Source organism: Dama dama, chromosome 9, assembly GCF_033118175.1.
Source record: "Dama dama isolate Ldn47 chromosome 9, ASM3311817v1, whole genome shotgun sequence".
NCBI lineage: Eukaryota > Metazoa > Chordata > Mammalia > Artiodactyla > Cervidae > Dama > Dama dama.
Window position 1 is genome coordinate 43,067,064 of NC_083689.1, and position 18,095 is coordinate 43,085,158.

An 18,095-nucleotide genomic window follows, 5' to 3' on the forward strand; every position below is an offset into this window, starting at 1 on the left:
TTTTGCTGTGCTGGGTTTTCCTTGCTTCATAAAGGCTTTCTCTAGTTGCGGCGAGCAGGAGCTGCTCTCTAGTTGTGGTGCACAGGGTTCTCACTGTGGTGGCTTCTCCTACTGTGGAGCATGGGCTCCAGAGCACAGGCTTAGCAGTTGCGGCACACAGGCTTGCTTAGCAGTTGCGGTGCACAGGCTTAGTTGCTCTGTGGCACGTGGGATCTTCCCAGATCAGAGATTGAACCCGAGACTCCTGCACTGGCAGGCGGACTCTTTACTACTGAGACACCAGGGAAGTCCTCAAGTTCTCTTTGTCAGGCCAACTGACTATCTCTCTCAGCTGTGCTACTCATACTTTTTTAACTAAAATGAAAAGTCAAACACGAATATTAATTCAGTAAGTCAAATTTTTATTTTGCACCTGTGAATTTATGGGAACAATGCCAAGGAATCAGAGGAAGAGGGAGGACAGATGCTTTTTGGATGTGGGGTCTCTGAACATCCATGGGAAGGTACACACACAGCTCATCTGTCTGCCCAGCCACCCAGGAAGGGAGGGTAGGAAGGATGAAGTGGGTCAGTTCTATCTTCTGGAGAAGCTTTTTTTCAGAACCCAATGGTTCCTCTGCATGGGAAGAACCTGGGATTTGAGTTGCACCACCCAGAGGGGCTTCTGAATCCAGGGGGAAGGTGAACTTCTGATTAGTTAGGTACCTTGGTCAGGTTTGCATCAGTGAATTTGATACTCCCTCACAATATTTGGTGGGTACTGATCAGATGCATAGCCTCCCCATAGGTTTCAATTCTGTTACATCCCCTTTTGTCTTACTTATGATCTGATTTTACAGATAAAATATACTAAACAGAACAGTTTTCTTCTTTTATACAAATATCTAAAGTGGGTAAGTTCATAACTTCCTCCCTTAATGGAATTGTTGGGCAAGAGTGCATAGGTGGGTAGGGAAATGTTCACAGAATCTGGCCTCTATTTGAAATTTTCTCCTCCCTTGTCCTTCAAGATACATGTTTTCCTCTTTTCTGGCAAGGTCAACCCAAGAGGCAAACTATTTAGAAAACAAAGAGCCCCAATAGTTTATTTTTTGTTCAGGGTATAAGCAAATTATTTTATTGTATTTACTGTTCCTGGGTATATAGATGCACCTATACAGGCACAGTAATCATAACTATAAACTGTAACTATTTCATTGGGTTTGTTATCACTTGATGTGATAATGAAGTGACAAAGAGCAAAGGGTCTTGCATTCATTTGCCCGGCCTTACTGTCTGCTAATGGGACCTGACATATAAATATAAAACACAGGCCTGGTGGCCGGCTTTCTGACTCAGCCACCAATATACCACTGCTTCCATGCTTTTTCATCACTGAGCTGAGCCAATCTGACCAGTCTTTCAGGATCAAGACGATGGTTTTCATTGCTTGAGGCTTCACTACCAGTGTCACTCCCAGTCCAGAACCCCAGGCAATGAACTTTAAAGGGTATTCTGCAGAGGATCCCCCACCCTGGGAACAGAAGCTTGAATCTGAGTTCTGCTTCCAATGGAACTCAGAGTAAGCTAAATCAACTTTGCACTAATTCATCTAAGAATGAGAAATATCAGCAGAACCTCAGGATTACCTAGTGTTGTGGGTTAAATTGTCTTCCCATCCCCCCAATTCATATTGAAGTCCTAACCCCAGTACCTCACAATGTGACCTTATTTGGAAATAGGGTCATTGCAGATATAATTAAGATGAGAACAGTCTGGAATCAATAGGGCAGGCCCTACTCCATATGACTGTTATCTTTATAAAAAGGGGAAATATGGAGACAGACACATACACAGGAACACCATGTAAAGACGAGGAGGAGGTGGGGTGATGCTTCGACAAGACAAAGAACATCAACAATTGTCAGCAATCACTGAAGCTAAAGGAGCGGCAAGGAACAGATCCTTCCTTTACAAGAATCCAACCTTGCTGACACCTTAATCTTGGATTCCAGGCCTCCAGAACTGAGATGATGAATTTCTGTTGTTCTGAGCCACCCAGCTTTTGGTAATTTGTTACAGCAGCCTTAAGGAATTAATACAACTGGCACATGAAGTTTATATATATATATATATATATATATATATATATATATATATATATATATATAGAATGACTTCATCAAAGGTTCTGTTTCTCCTGCTCAGCTCATCCAGACAAAAAAACTTCTCATTCATGGGACCTGAGCTCTCCTTTACGGGACCTGAGCTCTCCTTTCCTAGACATGATACAATGGGGAAGGGAAAGTTAAGCGCCTTTCAAAAGATGATGCTGTCACTTCTATCCCACAGCCAAGTATACCAAGGACCTTCAGGGTACAAAGAAAGGACACTTTCTTTGTAGTGTGTGCCAACAAACAAATTAAAATGTGGGCTTAATGTGGGTTTTGCCTTGAATGAGCTCACAATTCCCAATAACCAGTCACCACCATAAAAGAAAGAGTTCCCTTTTGGCAAGCTATAGTCTCCCACAAAGGCTTCTGAGCCTGGAAGGGCCATCTGATAATTCTGAGGTGTTCTCATGGACCAGATGGTGCCTGGGACACAGACTTCTGATGACGGGACATGGCTTGGTGTGCTTGGCCCTGCTGCCCTTGTGCCAAGAGGCCCAGCCCCACCTTCCTCCTAACCCATCACCCCACCTGCAGCTTCCTGCTGTCAGGTAGGGAGAAATTACCTCCAGACCTCAGGATGGGGTAGGAATTCAGATGGGGCAGGAAGGGAGTGTACTGCAAGTTGGCAAGGGACAGACCCCTCAAAGGTTCCCTGTGGTAGGGGGCACCCTAGTCCCTCCACCAGGTGGGAAGCCCTGAACAGGGTTCTCTTAGACCCGAAACACGGGCAAGTCAAAGCTGGTGCTGACACACTCTCCTGGAGCAAATACTTAACTGGCCACTATCTCGTTTCTACCTGAGAGTTAAAGGTCAGGAGGACGTGGTCTCTGTCCTGGGGAGGAGTCTAAAACTGGGCAGTGCCAAGCACAAGTGGGATACACTCCACCCACGCTGGAGCTTCACGCAAAAATTGTATGCTAAGCCCCCGGCTCAGTAAGAGTTCAGAGCCTGCTTGGACCGGCGCTTCATGTGTAGGCGCTGGTGGCGGAGGAGGTCAGAGTTCTGGGAAAAGCTTTTGACGCAGTACCTGCACTGAAAGGGCCGGGACTTGTCCATGTGAATGTTACTGCGGTGCCGGGCCAGGTGCTCAGGCCGCTGGAACACCTTCCCGCAATCACAGCACTGGCAGCGTAGCTTGGCCTTGCCCTTTGTCAGCGGGTCGTCAGAATCCCCACCCGTGGTCCCTGACGCCTCCTGTTCTCTCTTCTTCACTAACTCGAGTCCGTCTGGCTGCAAGTGTATCCGCCTGTGTGAGAGCAGGTGGGAGTTGAGGCGGAAGCTCTTCCCACAAGCACCGCACCTAAACGGTTTCTGGACCTCGTGGGTCTCCAGGTGCCCATCTAGGTCCTCGCTATCACTGAACAGCTCCCCACACACCGAGCACTCATGTGGCTTCTCCTGCTCCCTGCGGCTCCGCAGGTGTCGGATGAAGTTGACCCTCCAGCGGAAAATTTTGCCACAGTTAGGGCACACGTAGGACTTTTTAGAGGAGGTCTGCACCTCACCCGCTGCCTCAATGCCGCTCCGGTGGGAGGTGGGGAGGCTGTGCTGCTTCTCCGCGGGGCTCCGCGGCTCGTCTGTGCAGTAGGGGCCGAGCTGGGAATCCTCATCTCCGGAGCTGGACAGCACAATCTCAATCGTCACCTCCTCATCCAGGCTGTTCTCAGGGAATGGTGCATCACCTCCCACTACCAGAAAGCAACGAGGTGGTCAGTGGTGCTGCCCAGGCCACACCCGAGCCCCTGCAAATCCTACCCAAGGAGGTTCTGTGTGGGTCCAGAAACCCACATTTTTGTAAGGAATCTTCCCCTGCAGGTATCTCTGTGGTATGTCTTGTGAGAAGGAATCCCTTAACACAGGCCACACTGCTAACCCATTCTGCATACGTTTTTCTTTCTACCTTTTTCTCCTAAATCCCCAGACCCAGTCCTTTAATTCATTTCTTTTCTAGCCACTGAGACCCCTCCAAGCTCTAAGACGTTGTATCTATCCGTGTAAGCCTTGACCATTTACACATCACTTAACTCTGCCTTTCTTAATCAGACAAGGGAAAAACTGTCAGGGTGCATTAAAAGCCTTGAGACAGAGAAGGGTCCTGTATTCTATAAACAGTGACTGGAGGCTGCCAGCTACTATATGCTAGGCACTTAAATTCCCCAGGGGCTGTACAAGACTTCTGACATGCACAAGCCCATTTGATCCTGGACACAAGCCAATGATGTACTACTTGCCATTATAAACATAGGCAAACTCAGGTCACGTGCTTAAGGGCTCAGGGCTAGTGATATTGAGCCCTGCTGTGATGGTAGGACTGTTCAAAGGCCCCAGATTATCCAAGGTCATCTCTCCCTTTCAGTATCATATCAGAGGCCAACCAACAGCCACTAGTGGTAATGCATAAAGATGCACTGGACTTTATAAACTAACTGAAGCTGACTCAATGGATCTTGAGTCTGTGATGTTGAAAAGATGTACTGTGGGGAGGAGTTGGGTGGGCAGTGGGGACCCTGATATGAGGTCCTTGCCTGTAGCCCAGAGCCCATTACACAGCTCTCCTTACAGCCGTTTCCTTATTTTTGTGAAATGGGGGGCTCAGGTCTAAAACAGGGGTGGGGGATAGTGGTGCCAGGTCCTTCGATACAATAATAGGAATATGGTTATTCTGGACTTAATTGCTGGAAGGAGGAGAGTTCTGGCAGCTTAGGGAAGTAAGGGCAGGTGAAACTGGACAGAACATAGCAGGAAGACCCAATACCATAGCAAGCAGGAGACACTGGGCAGTGGCAGAGTCTATGCGGGTATTTACCCATACATCAGAGCACAAGTGTGATGGGGGAGTAGGAAGGAAAGACATGAAGATTTAGAAAATTTTCAGTCTATCTATCCTGCAAAAAATGAGAAAGTATGTTCTGGAGAGAATATCAAGCGCGTGGCAGGACAACCACGGATCCTATTCATCATCTAAGAAGCCAAGAGTGGAGATGAGATAATCCAGGAATGGTCTGTAGAGGACCCTCTTGTCTGATGGCCTGAACCCTTGTAAATTTCATAGGAGGCCAACAGTGTTTCTGAGAATATCCATCTTGGAACAAACAGGAAAGAAGATGGACTAAAGAAAGGCCTTCAGACAGTCCATGGGGTCAAAGAGTTGGATTAGACTGAGCAACTAACACTATTACCTCTATCAAACTTCTAGAACAAACTAATAGAGCTACCTGGATGCAAACATGGATTATCCTTGAAAGAAAAGGAAGACAGCCCCAAAGGCAGTTCAGAGGTTGACAGAACTGCCACTGCATCCACAGGCTCACAGGGTGGACATAGCACTGAGCCAAAGATGAATCTCAAACCCTAAAATCTAATGGAATTTGCCCTGTTAGGATTCACACTTTCTTGGGAATCATCAGTCTTTCTTCTTTTTGGAATGAGTGTGTCTACTCTATGCCTGTCTCACCATTTCATTTTGGAAGCACTGAACTTGATGTCTGGATTTAGAAATTCACAGTTGGAAGTGACAATACCCTGAATCTCACTCAATTTTGATTTAGATGATATTTAGATTAAATTATGGACTAGAGTTGATGCTGGAATAGATTAAGAGATGTTGGGATAGAATGGATGTATTTTGCATATGAGAAGTATGAATTATGGGAGAACAGAGGGTAAAGGGGAACAAGAAGTATGGATTATCGGGGAACAGAGGGTGAAGTCTTAACCCCCAGTAATCAAGAATGTGACTATATTTGGAGATAAGATCTTTCAAGAGATAATATGCAAGAGACCTCTTGGAAGAAGAGATTAGGACATAGACATGCAGAGAGATGACCATGAGAAGACACAGGGAGAAGACAGCTGTCTGCAAGCCAAGAAGAGAGGCCGCAGGAGAAACCTCTCTACTGAAAACTTGATCTCAATCTTCTAAGCCTCCACAATGTTGAGAAAATCAATTTCTGTTGTTTGGGCCTCCCAGTCTGTGGTACTTTATTATATCATTCCTAGGAGACTAATATAGTACATATGGGATTCATGCATGTGTGTGCTAAGTCACTTCAGTCGTGTCTAACTCTTTGCAACACTATGGACTGTAGCCCACAGGCTCCTTTGTCCACGTGATTTTTCAGGCAAGAATACTGGAGTGGGTTGCCATGTCCTCCTTTAGGGGATATTCTAAACCCAGGGATCGAACCTGCGTGCCTTAGGTCTCCTGCATTGGCAGATGGTTTCCTTATCACTAGTGCCACCTGGGAAGCCCACATATGGGATAACAGCCCCCTGAAATCAGATGAGGTGACTAAAAATGGATGCATAGTTTCTAAAAAGGGGGAAATAATTCAACAATAATGTTGCTGTGTGCCACTGACACAACAGTGTAAAGAATTTCTAGTAGATGAGATAAGACTTACAGAGGTGTGTCCGTAACACTGCAGAGAAAGAGTAACACTAGGGATGTCTCAGCTCAGCACTGAGATAAATATGGGTGATGCAGGGAAGGTGCAGGGCAAAAGAGAAGCTAAACTGACTGTTAGGATAACAGTAGAGAAAATAGGGAAAAGTTATTAGCTGTAAGTGCTTTTACCTGTATTATATCAATCTTCAACAATAACCCCATAAGGTAGACTTGACTATTATCTCTATCTTACAGGAGAAAAATGTAAAACAGAGATAAAATAGCCCAAGGTTCAGGGGAACTGCGCTTAACTGGGGGTGGGGGTAGGGGTGTGAACCTAAGACTACGACCATGCTCTTCCAAGGCCAGGGAACAAAGGCTGCTTTGTACTTTTAAGAGCAAAAAGCTCATAACCAGGTTGATGGCTAACTCCTCAAGAAGGGCAAGCTGTGGCCTGGGAATAAATCATTTCCTGTCAGGTGGAGGTGCTAAGGAGAAAAGCAGGATAGGAAGCTATATGTAAAAAAAATAAGTAAATAAAGACATCATAACAAATATATCCTTATAACGTTAGGATCGGGGGGCTTTCTTAAGCAAGATACACAAAAAAGAGATGAATAACTGTATTTACATATTTAAAATGTTTTTTAAAAGAACATTTATGTGCAGACTTCCCTGGTAGTCCAGTGGTTAAGAATCCACCTGCTAATGTGGGGGACAAGGTTTGACCCCTTCTCCAGGAAGATCCCACATGTTGTCAAAGGGTAACTAATCCCATGCGCCACAGCTACTGAAGCCTGAGTGCCTAGAGCCCATGGTCCACAACAAGAAAGGTCACCGCCATGAGAAGCCCATGCACCACAGTGATGAGAAGTCCCTGCTCACTGTAACTAGAGAAAGCTGGCAAGCAGCAACAAAGACCCAGCACAATCAAAAATAAATAAATAAATAATTTAAAAAAATTATGTGCTAAAAGACACATAAAGAAAGTTAAAAAGTAGTAAGAATTATGTACAAATAATTAGGACAAGGTTTCCCCAATGGCTCTGCAGTAAAGAATCCACCTGCAATGCAGGAGACACAGGAGATGCAGGATAGATCCTGGGTTGGGACAATCTCCTCAAGAAGGGCATGACAACCCACACTAGTATTCTTGCCTGGAGAATCCCATGGGCAGAGGAGCCTGGCGAGCTATGGTCCATGGTGTCGCAAAGACTCGGACACAACTGAAGTGATTGAGCACGCATGCATGCACTTAGGAGGCAATTCACGGAAAGGACAAGCAGCTATGGAATAAAGAGCATGGTGTCTCTTAATCACATGGGTTCAGATCCTCAGTCTGATACTATGGGCCAAGGATTTGTGTCCTTCCAAAATTTTTATGTTGAAGCACTAATTCCCAATGTGATGGTTTGTGAAGTGGGGTCTTTGGAAGGTAATTAGGTTTATATGAGATCTTGAAGGTGGGACTTTTGTGATGGGATTAGTACTTTTATAAGAAGAGGAGACAAGAGTTCTGTGTAGCAAGGAAAGGTCATGTGAGCGCATTAGGGAGAAGGAAGCCAACTACAAGCCAGGAAGAGTCCTCACCACACACTGAATCTGCTGCTGACCTGATCTCACACTTCTCAACCTCCAGAACTTGAGAAATAAATTTATACTGTTTAACAGAACATATCTCTTTGCTATTCTGATCTAGTAGCCTGTGCTGACTAAGATGATATCTAACTCAGAAGGTACATAAAGATACATGAATATAATCACGTAAAGACCTTATACTGTTGCAGTGCTTGGGACATAAAGACACAGAGCTTATCAAATGTGAAGGGGGAAGGGCAAAAATGAAGAAAAAAGAAAAGGACCAAAGAGTATTCACTAGGCAATTCACAGAAAAAACACAATAAACAAGAAGAGATATTCAGTCTCAGTGGTAGCATTATAATGTGCTGGTTGGACTGACACAAATGGAACTGGTTGGAAGGGTCCTTTGTGAGCGTGGATGTGGCTATGCAGACCCTTCACCTGCTGTGAGAAGGCGTGGGAAGAACTACCAAAATAAAAATGGTGCCTATCCTCTGCAATTTATCATCTCTCACTGATCTTAGATAGATAGCAACCCTTAGCTTCTTGTCATTTCAAAATAGATTCAGTATCAGAGCTCAGCAATGGGAGAGTGAAAACTCCCCTGTGGTAATGAAAATCCACATTCTGTAAGTATGCTGCCAGGGCTGAGACCTCCTGTGAGCAGGCAGAAGCAGAGAGGATTCAAACTTCATCTTGAGAATCAAGCTGAACTAGGAATGAGCCACAAAGGGACGATTACCCTCGGCATGCAGAAGCAGGCTCCTCAGAAAACCAGGGCATCAAAGCTTGTGGGGAGGGAGGACTCTCAACCTAGATCTGCTGAAGATTTACAAAAACAGAAAATCCCTTTAGTCTACACAGGCAGGATAGGGGGTGAATACAAATGACTGTGAACTCTGCATGACACTAGGTGGAAATACCAGAATATCATGCAAATCTTGCCTCTGAAAGGTATCAAATTGTGCATGAGTCACTGTACTTGCAAAAAACCCTCTGTGACACAGTGGATTTAAGTAAGGACTAGAGACTCAGAGTCTAAATGGTGCTGGGCACACTCTCCAGTGGTCCTCCTTTTAGCATTCTGCTAACCTGTTCTTTAATTGCAACACTGTCCAGGGACTCTGGTTTTACATGCACAGAAAAGAAATACACAGACCATGTGTCCAAAAGCACTCTGTCAGCACCCTGCCTCAACCAACCCACAAGAGAAAGGCATGGAGGGGAGGGCCTCAGACTGGGAGTCAGCTGGAAAAGATCCTAGAAAAACAAACCTAGGGCAAGCAGCCTCAGTAACTCTCAGGAACTGTCAGCAGAAATTTCAAAAAGCTCAATTCCTAAACCTACACCACCCCCACCACCACCAGCACAGATGTATATACATACACAACACATATGCATGCACATAACCACACATGCACAATTTCACACACACAACACAGCAGACATTATATAAACATATATGTACCACATACACAAATGCCCACAGGCATGCTCACATGTATACAACACATGCCATACACCCTACACATGTACACATTCACACACAATACACCAAACATACTACATACATATACACCATACATCCTACTACCACATTCATGCACACACATACACAGATACACATGTACACATCATACTCGCATGCTACATGCACACACATACTACATACATATATACACACTCAAGCCACTCATCACACACAGGGGCACCCACCCCCACACCCTCCTAAGAATTCCTTTACCTGGGCAGGTGCTTTGAGGGAGCACTGTCTGCTGGCTTGTCTGGAACTCCGGCACCTGCAGCTCATCCCGCTTTCTTCTTTCTTCTACCTGGAATGGCTGGAGACTTGGAAAGCCTTTCCAGAGAAGAAAATGAAAAATTCATTTTCCCTGCTGCTGCAGCACTACCTGGAAGAGGCATCTTAAGAGATGCCAGGCTGTGATGCGAGAACAGGCCTGGCTCCCTCTCAGGGCAGTCACTCAGTAAATTAATGTCTGATGAGCAAACAAACCTGTAGGCAAAATGGGCCAACACCATGAACATGGGTTTTGAAGCTAGATAGAATGAACATGGATCTGGGTTCTGCCCCATCCACTTGACTGTGGACAAGTAACTGGCATCCATGCAGTCATTTTCACTTTCTGTGGTGGGATTTCCAGTATTCCACACAGACACCGCATAAACACAGTCTGGACAGTCTGCTGGGGCAGAGATGGGATGGGAAACTGAGCACACCAGAGGCCCTGGTTGCTTGTTCCAGGTGGGGGTGGCAAGTGAAATACTGATCTGCTCTGTGCCAGCTCAAAGTCCTAAGAGAAAGGAGGCCTGGGGGTACTGCTGGCACGGTACAAAGCTTTTCCCCTGAAGAAGCAGGCATCTTAAGGCATTAAAGCACAGTGGTTACAAACACAAGCTCTGGTGACATGGAAAGCTGGGGGTGGGGGTAGGGGGGTAGGAAATGCTGCTGCTGAGCTGTGGCACGTCAACCAAACCCCAGCACCTCCCCAAGCCTCAGTTTCCTTACACTACCTGCAGTATGTGGCTGGAAGAAGACAGGTGAGGCACCCAGAGGCACTGTGCCCAATGCCCAGCCAGAGGTGGCATGCCCTCCTCCTCTTCCACCTGACTTTTGGAGAGCATCTGACCTTACTTATAAAGCGGTCACTGCATTGTTACCACAAGCCAGATGTTACTTACAGCAGAGGAGAAAGATATTCCTATCATATCTTAGTTCCTGGTTGAAAGAGGGCAATCCCCACACCTGGGAAAACTGAAATACCACATTTTTTCTGTAAAGAATGAGGGATGAGGCAGGACTCATTCTACCAAGACATGGTCCAGGGGTGATAGTCATGGTCAGAGACATGGTCAGAGAGTGGTAGAAGGAGCAGGCCTGCCTCTGGCCGGCAGCAGCCTTGCATTCCACTGAGTTCTGGTATCATTCCTCACCCAAGTAGGAGACCTGGGACATGTCCTTCCCCTGGAAGTCCTGCAACTCTGGAACACGTGGCTCATTCTCTTCTCCCTGGGAGAGATCCAGCTGGGCAGCTGCATCATCTGTTCACAGAAAAGGGAAGGATATGCATTCATCAGGCCTCTGCTCCCGCAGGAAACCAAAGCAGGAGGACAGTGGTGACTCTGAGACAGTAGAGGAGAGAGAAGTTGGAGGGACGCACAACACACCGAGACCACCAACAGGGGCCATGCAGGGAAAGTGGAAGGGCCAGGGCAGGTAGGGAGAGGGCAGGGGAGTGGACACTAGGGGGAAGCTGTGGGCTTGGGATAACTCTTTCAGGCCTACCAGAAAACCAGCAATGAAAAGAGTCAGAGTAAGAACAATAGAAGAGCAAATGCAAGGGATACAAGTTATATTTCGTTGTGTATGTAAAACAGTCAGGTAACAAGCCTAACTTTCATGTGATACACCAGGCAATGGTTAATCTGCAGAGTGGCCCTGGCACCACTGGGCACAGGTGCCTCCCATTAGGGTGTGGGGGTGAACAGTGAGGTAAGATGTGGACCCCCAGGCCCCTGGTCTCAGGAGAGAGCTGAGTTAAGTCTTACTTGCAGGCAGTGAGACCCCACAGTCTTCTCCAATGATGAACTCTCCGTAGAAGCCAGTCTGAGCAGGGTCTAGAAGGGACCAGTCCTCTTCTGAGAAGCAGAAGATCATATCCTTGAAAGGAGAAACCCGGTTCTGAAACCACAGAACAAGTACACCTCAATCCAGGCACAAGCTAGGGGAGGGATGCGGGAAGGAAGATGAGTCTGAGGCAGAGCCCCTAGCAACGTGTACAGCTGGGAGAAAGACAAAGCAGAGAGGCTGCTGCAGAGCTCACAGTCTCCCCAGTTCTAGCCTGAGATCCACCCTTAGATGTATATGGTTTGGCAGAATCCAAACAGTGGCTACCTCACAGGGTGGCCAAGGATGTGTAGGACAGGTCTTCCTACACAGTGCTGGAGAGGCTGCATATCTACAACCCCAAACAGGCAAATGCAGAATGTCTCCAAATGATCCATGTAATGCAGAGACCCCAGTTCTGGAGTTTATTCTGCACATGTGCAGCATGAGGTCTATATGAGCTCCTCTGCTGCAGCACTGGTGATGATAGTTAAAGTTGAAAACAACATTTATGCTCAACAGAAGACTGTTTACGTACGCTGCAGGATATCCTATAAGGCATAATCACCAGTATTAGAAAAAAATAAGAGCTTTTCTGTCCTGAGTAGGAAGCCCTCCAAGGTGTATTGTTACACGAAAAAAGCATCTGTGCAAAGATGGTCTAGATTCTACCTAGAAGTCTTGACCATTGGCTGCTTCTGCAGAGTGAGCTAGGACTTTCCAGATAAGTGTAATATTGAGACTTTTCTTATACTTTGTGTCATGAACCATGGGAATGTATCAAAAATTAACTTTTATTTGTGACATGATGGCACATCCACATAATATCAAGAGACCATAAAAATAAAGAAGTCATTTACAATATGGAATTACAATTCTTTGCCAGTTAGAGCATGATGCTAGGTTCTCAAATTTCCTGTAAATACTAATATGACAATAGATTAATGGCAAATGTAAATGTCACTGAAAAATTACTCATTTTGTTTGTAGTAATCTGGAACCTCGATCATTTGACAGAATAGTTGGGAGATGTAAAATGTGAAAGATGGACAATTACTGGTCTAGTTGATGTTTCTGTTTGCACCTTCTAATTCCAGAACAGAAATACATAAATACATTTCTACTAAGCATGCACTATACATTGGCTTAACGTGCACATATTTTCTGCAAAGGGTTTTAATCACAAAGCATTTAAAATAAAATTCTGTTCGGGGTTTTTAAAAAAAGTCCTTTATACATTTAATTGGAAAAGACTTCAAAATAGTACCAGTTATAGCCATATATGATTGCCCTGGGGCCAGGTGCCAGGAAGAAGGGGCATGGGAAAGGCTGGGTAAGGAGAATTTTTGTTAGTTTTCTGTTTTTGACCATGCAGTATGTGGGATTTTAATTGCCTGAACAGGGATTGAACCCATGTATCCTGCATTAGAAGCAAGGAATCTTAAAAATTGGACCACCAGGGGAGTCCCAGGAGAGTTTTCAGTGAATCTCCTCCAGTATCTTAGGACCCTTCCTCCCAGCCACATACACACTTTTTAATTTTTCAAATTAAGCCTAGAGAAAACAGAGTAATACAATAAACATGAAGGATATACAACTCTGCAGCTAGAGTCAATAAATTAACATTTTGTCCACAGTACGTTTCATCCCAACATGCATCAATGTGAATCTCCTACTAAAAAGTTATTCTCCTACATCAGTACAACTTTTTTTTTTTTTTTTTTTAGCACAGTGGTTCTCACCCAAGGGGGACTGACTGTACTCAGAGGATGTCTGGCAATGTCTGGAGACATTTTTGTCACCACTGAGGGGTAGGCATTACTGGCATCGAGGGGGCGAAGGCCAAGGATGCCGCCTAACACGTCCCTGGGTGGTGGTGCCCCAGATAGCCAACGTGACAGAGAATTATCCAGCCAAAATGTCAAAAGAGCCATGGGCAAGAAACTGTTCTACAACAGCCAAGAAACAACACTGGTTCAATAAGCATCTTCTGAATTATGAAATAGCATTATCCTTTCAAGGAAAAAAACCATGAAGAGTTATACAGGTAACTGTGACAAGAAGTCAAGATTGGAATTTGCTGGGTTAAAGCTTTCTAATAGGCCCCTAGAAGTCTTTCTAAAGATGCATTGCCTTAAAATGTCAATCATCCGAATATAAATAAAATTCAACAGTCTTATGTTCATATAACCATAGGTGTATGCTTACAATTACTTATTTATAATTTTTTTTTTTGCCCAAATCCATTTGATTAGAAAAAATTAAGTGTGATTCTCCCCCAGGTACTTCAGGATGTAGAAAAGTAGGCCTTTATACACAATTGAGAAAAATGAACACTTGAACTAGCAGAAGGATACCCTGTGATCCAGTAATTCTATTTCTAGTAAATCACTAGAGATGTATGTAAAAATGAAGGTCCCACCACTAAATCTTCCTAGAAGGAGGCTTCACTATGGAATTGGTGTTTAATATCCTATGCATGTCTTTCAAACTCCCAGTACATATGAATATAGCATGAAATGACAGCATTGTTCTGTAAGTTCTCATCTGTCACCACGTCCATGTGTAAGAGTGTCTCCAGAGTATATGTGCAGAGGGAGCCATGGGAACACACATTTTGACTAATCCTAAGTATTTCCACACTGGTTTTCAGGTAGAGTACCTAAAGGACATTCCCACTGGCAGCCCACTGGCATGCCTATTTTCATACACCTTTGCCAATACACTGGGTATTGTGAAAAATCTAAGGTTCTAGCAACACTGTGGCTATGAGGCAATCATAGCAGTGTAACTCCCCTTATCTCAATGAACATCTCTTTGTGGATTTATTGGGCACTTGGGTTTTGTCTTAAGAGGTCCATTTATTTATTTATTTATGCTAGTTTTCACTGAAGTATAGTTGGTTTACAATGTTGTGCCAGTCCCTGCTGTACGGACTCAGTTATACACAAATATGCATTCCTTTTTTTCACACACTTTTCCATAAAGGTTTATCACAGGATACTGAATATAGTTCCCAGTGCTATACAGTGGGACCTTGTTTATCCATTCTAAATGTAAGAGTTTGAATCTACCAATCCCAAAATCTCAGTTCAACCCTCTCCCTCCATCCCTCCCCAACCACAAGTCTGTTCTCTATGTCTGTGAGTCTGTATTTTGTAGATAGGTTCATTTGTGCCATTTTTTTAGATTCCACATGTCATATCATAGGTATTTGTCTTTCTCTTTCTGACTCACTTAGTATGGTAATCTCTAGTTGCATCCATGTTGCTGCAAATGGCAATATTCCATTTTTTTTCTTATGGCTGAGTAGTATTTCATTGTATACATGTACCACATCTTCTTTATCCATTTATCTGTCCAAGGACATTTAGGTTGTTTCCATGTTTTGACTATTGTGAACAGTCCTGCTATGAACACCGGGGTGCATGTATCTTTTTGAACTATAGTTTTGTCTAGGTTTATTTCCAGGAGTGGAATTGCTGAACCATATGGCAGTTCTATTTTTAGTTTTCTGAGGACCCTCCATATGTTTCCATACATTTTTTTCCACTGTATTTTTTACAGTGGCTGCACAAGCTTGCATTCCCACCAACAGGGTAGGAGGGTTCCATTTTCTCCACATGCTCTCCAGCATTTATTATTTGTAGATTTTTTAATGATGACCATTCTGACCAGTGTGAGGTGGTAACCTCACTGCAGTTTTGATTTGCATTTCCCTGATAATTAGCTTAGGGCTTCCCTGGTGGCTCAGTGGTAAAGAATCCATGTGCCAATTCAGGAGCCACGAGTTCGATCCCTGGGTTGAGAACGCCTAGAGAAGGAAATGGTAACCACTCCAGTATTCTTGCCTGGGAAATCCCATGGACAGAGGAGCCTGGTGGGATTGACTCAGACACAACTTAGAGACTAAACAACAACAATAATAATCAGAAATGTTGAGAAGATGCTTGTTTATCTAATGATGAGTTGTTCTTTCTTTTTTTTAAAAAAAATCAGCTTGTTATTAACTGTGGCTATACTTAACAATCATAAAATAAAAAATAATATGATTTCAATTAGAAAAATTCTAAGTATGCGTCAATCACTTTATGGTTGTATGAGTAATCAGTAATATTAGTGACATAGAAAGGATTGCAAGAAAATGTTTAACAAGTTAGTAGGGTGATCATTTTAGAAAAGAGCTTCAATATCAGAAATGTGGCTCTGGAACAAAAACAGGCCAACAGAGAAGAGAAGAAAAAGTTCAGAAACAAAATTTGGTAATATGTAAAAATTTAATTAATAAATTTTACTTACGGAAAAAATCTATAAGTAAAAACAGGACCCTAACCAGTGGGGGGAAAAATATTATTTTCATCTGATGTGCCTGATACAGTTGGCTAACTACTTAGAAATAAAACTAGATTTTGATCTTTTACCATAATTACTACAAAAAAAAAACAACTTGAAGCCCAACCCCCAACCAAAAAGCTTTCAAGCACTAAAAATAGAGAGGCCATATGAAAAAGCAATTGGCAGATACTCCACATAAATTATAAATATTCATAGTGATGAAACAGCATGAATGAAATTAAAAGACAAATGACAAACTGGGAACAGAGATACACCATTAATGAAAGGCAAAGAGTACTTAAAATATATGGAGCCCTTACAACACAACTGGTAAAGCTTTCTAATATAGTAAAAAAAAAAGTGAGGGAACCAAGTAAGTATTTTAAAACATATAAAAAAAATTCACCTTTACTAGTACATGAAAAAAATGTATATAAAATACCAGTACCAATGTTCACTTTGATGAAGTTTCAAAAAGAAAGGTGATAAATTTCACTTGAGCCCAGAGGTCAAAAGTCCTACAATCCAATCACAGAAATCCCCTGGAATCTTCATGAGAGCTTCTATACCAACAAGTAAAATTAACAAGGTTGCTGGATAGAGAGTCAACATTCAAAAATCAATTTTATTTCTATATATGAACAAATGGAAGATGAAATATTAAAAAAATATACCACTTACAATAGCATAAAAAATCATGAAATTCTTAAGGAAAATGTTTACTAAATATGTACACTATCCAAACACTGAAGAACTAAGTAAATGGAAGGATTTAAATGTTTCTAGATGGGAAGACTTCATACTGTTAAGATGTCAATTGCCCCACAATGATCTATAAATTCAGTGAAATTCCATATAAAAATTCCAGGAGGCTTTATTTATTTAAGTTGATTCGAAAATTTATGACATACTAAGAACTTAAGAGTAGCCAAAAGAACTCTGTAAAACAAAAGTCAAACTGGAGGACTCACTACCAACTGCAAAGACACAGTATAATGTTACAGTGTTCTTGACATAAAGGATCAAAGCATAAATCAGTGCACCATATAGAGCCCAGATGTCCAGACATATGTGGACAATCAATTTTTGACAAAGGTACCAAGGCAATTCAATGGAAGAAAGGGAAATCTTTCAGTAAATTGTGATAACTAAATATCAACATAAAAAAATAAAACCAAAACAAAACACAAACTCTACACCTCATACCATACACAAAATATAATTTTAAAAGGAACCAAAGGGACTTCCCTTGCTGTCCAGTGGTTAAAACTCCATGCTTCCATGGCAGGGGGGCTCAATCCCTGGTCAGGGAGCTAAGATTCCCACATGCTGCTCATTGCAGCTAGAGGGGAAAAAAGAGGAAAAAAAAAAAAAAAAAAGCAAAGACCTAAATGCAAAACCCAGAACTATGAAACACACAGTAGGAAAATATTTGTGGCCATAGGCTAGACAAAGATTTGCTAGATAGGACACAAAAAGTATTAAATGATAAAAGAAAAAACTGATAAATTCAACCTCATTAAAATTGAAGATATATGACCTTCAAAAGTGAAAGTGAAGATGCTCAGTCATGTCTGACTCTTTGCAACCCCATGGACTGTAGCCTACCAGGCTCCTCTGTCCATGGAATTTTCCAGGCAAGAGTACTAGAGTGGGTTGCCATTTCCTTCTCCAGGGGATCTTCCCGACTCAGGGATTGAACCCAGGTCTCCCGCATTGCAGGCAGATGCTTTACCCTCTGAGCCACCAGGGAAGCTACGATCTTCAAAAGACATCATTAAAACAATGTAAAGGCAAGCTGAAGACTGGTAAAACATACTTTCAATACATGTATCTGACAAAGGACTTCTCTAGAACATATATGCTTTAAAAAGTTCCTAAAACGCAGTAAGACAAGCAACCAGATGAGCAGGGAAAATGTTTGGACACTTCACAAAAGATGCAGAAATGATGCACAGGCACATGAAAAGATATCCAGCTTCATTAGTCAACAGAGAAGTACATCAAAACCACA

General features: G+C 43.2%; 1 protein-coding gene across 4 annotated transcripts in view; it reads right to left on the reverse strand.

Moving 5' to 3' along the window:
• Nucleotides 1–380: 380 nt before the first annotated feature.
• ZNF496 (zinc finger protein 496) overlaps nt 381–18,095 on the reverse strand; it is a 46,785-nt gene continuing 29,070 nt past the window's right edge. For 3 of the 4 annotated variants that reach the window (XM_061151110.1, XM_061151108.1, XM_061151109.1), the window contains exons 7-10: nt 11,689–11,821; nt 11,074–11,181; nt 9,866–9,979; nt 381–3,841 (exon numbers count right to left, since the gene is read on the reverse strand). In XM_061151110.1, the coding sequence (XP_061007093.1) occupies nt 3,084–3,841; nt 9,866–9,979; nt 11,074–11,181; nt 11,689–11,821 (1,113 nt within the window). In that variant the 3' untranslated portion in view covers nt 381–3,083. The remainder of the gene's footprint in view (nt 3,842–9,865; nt 9,980–11,073; nt 11,182–11,688; nt 11,822–18,095) is intronic. The other variant, XM_061151111.1, reaches the window with a different exon arrangement.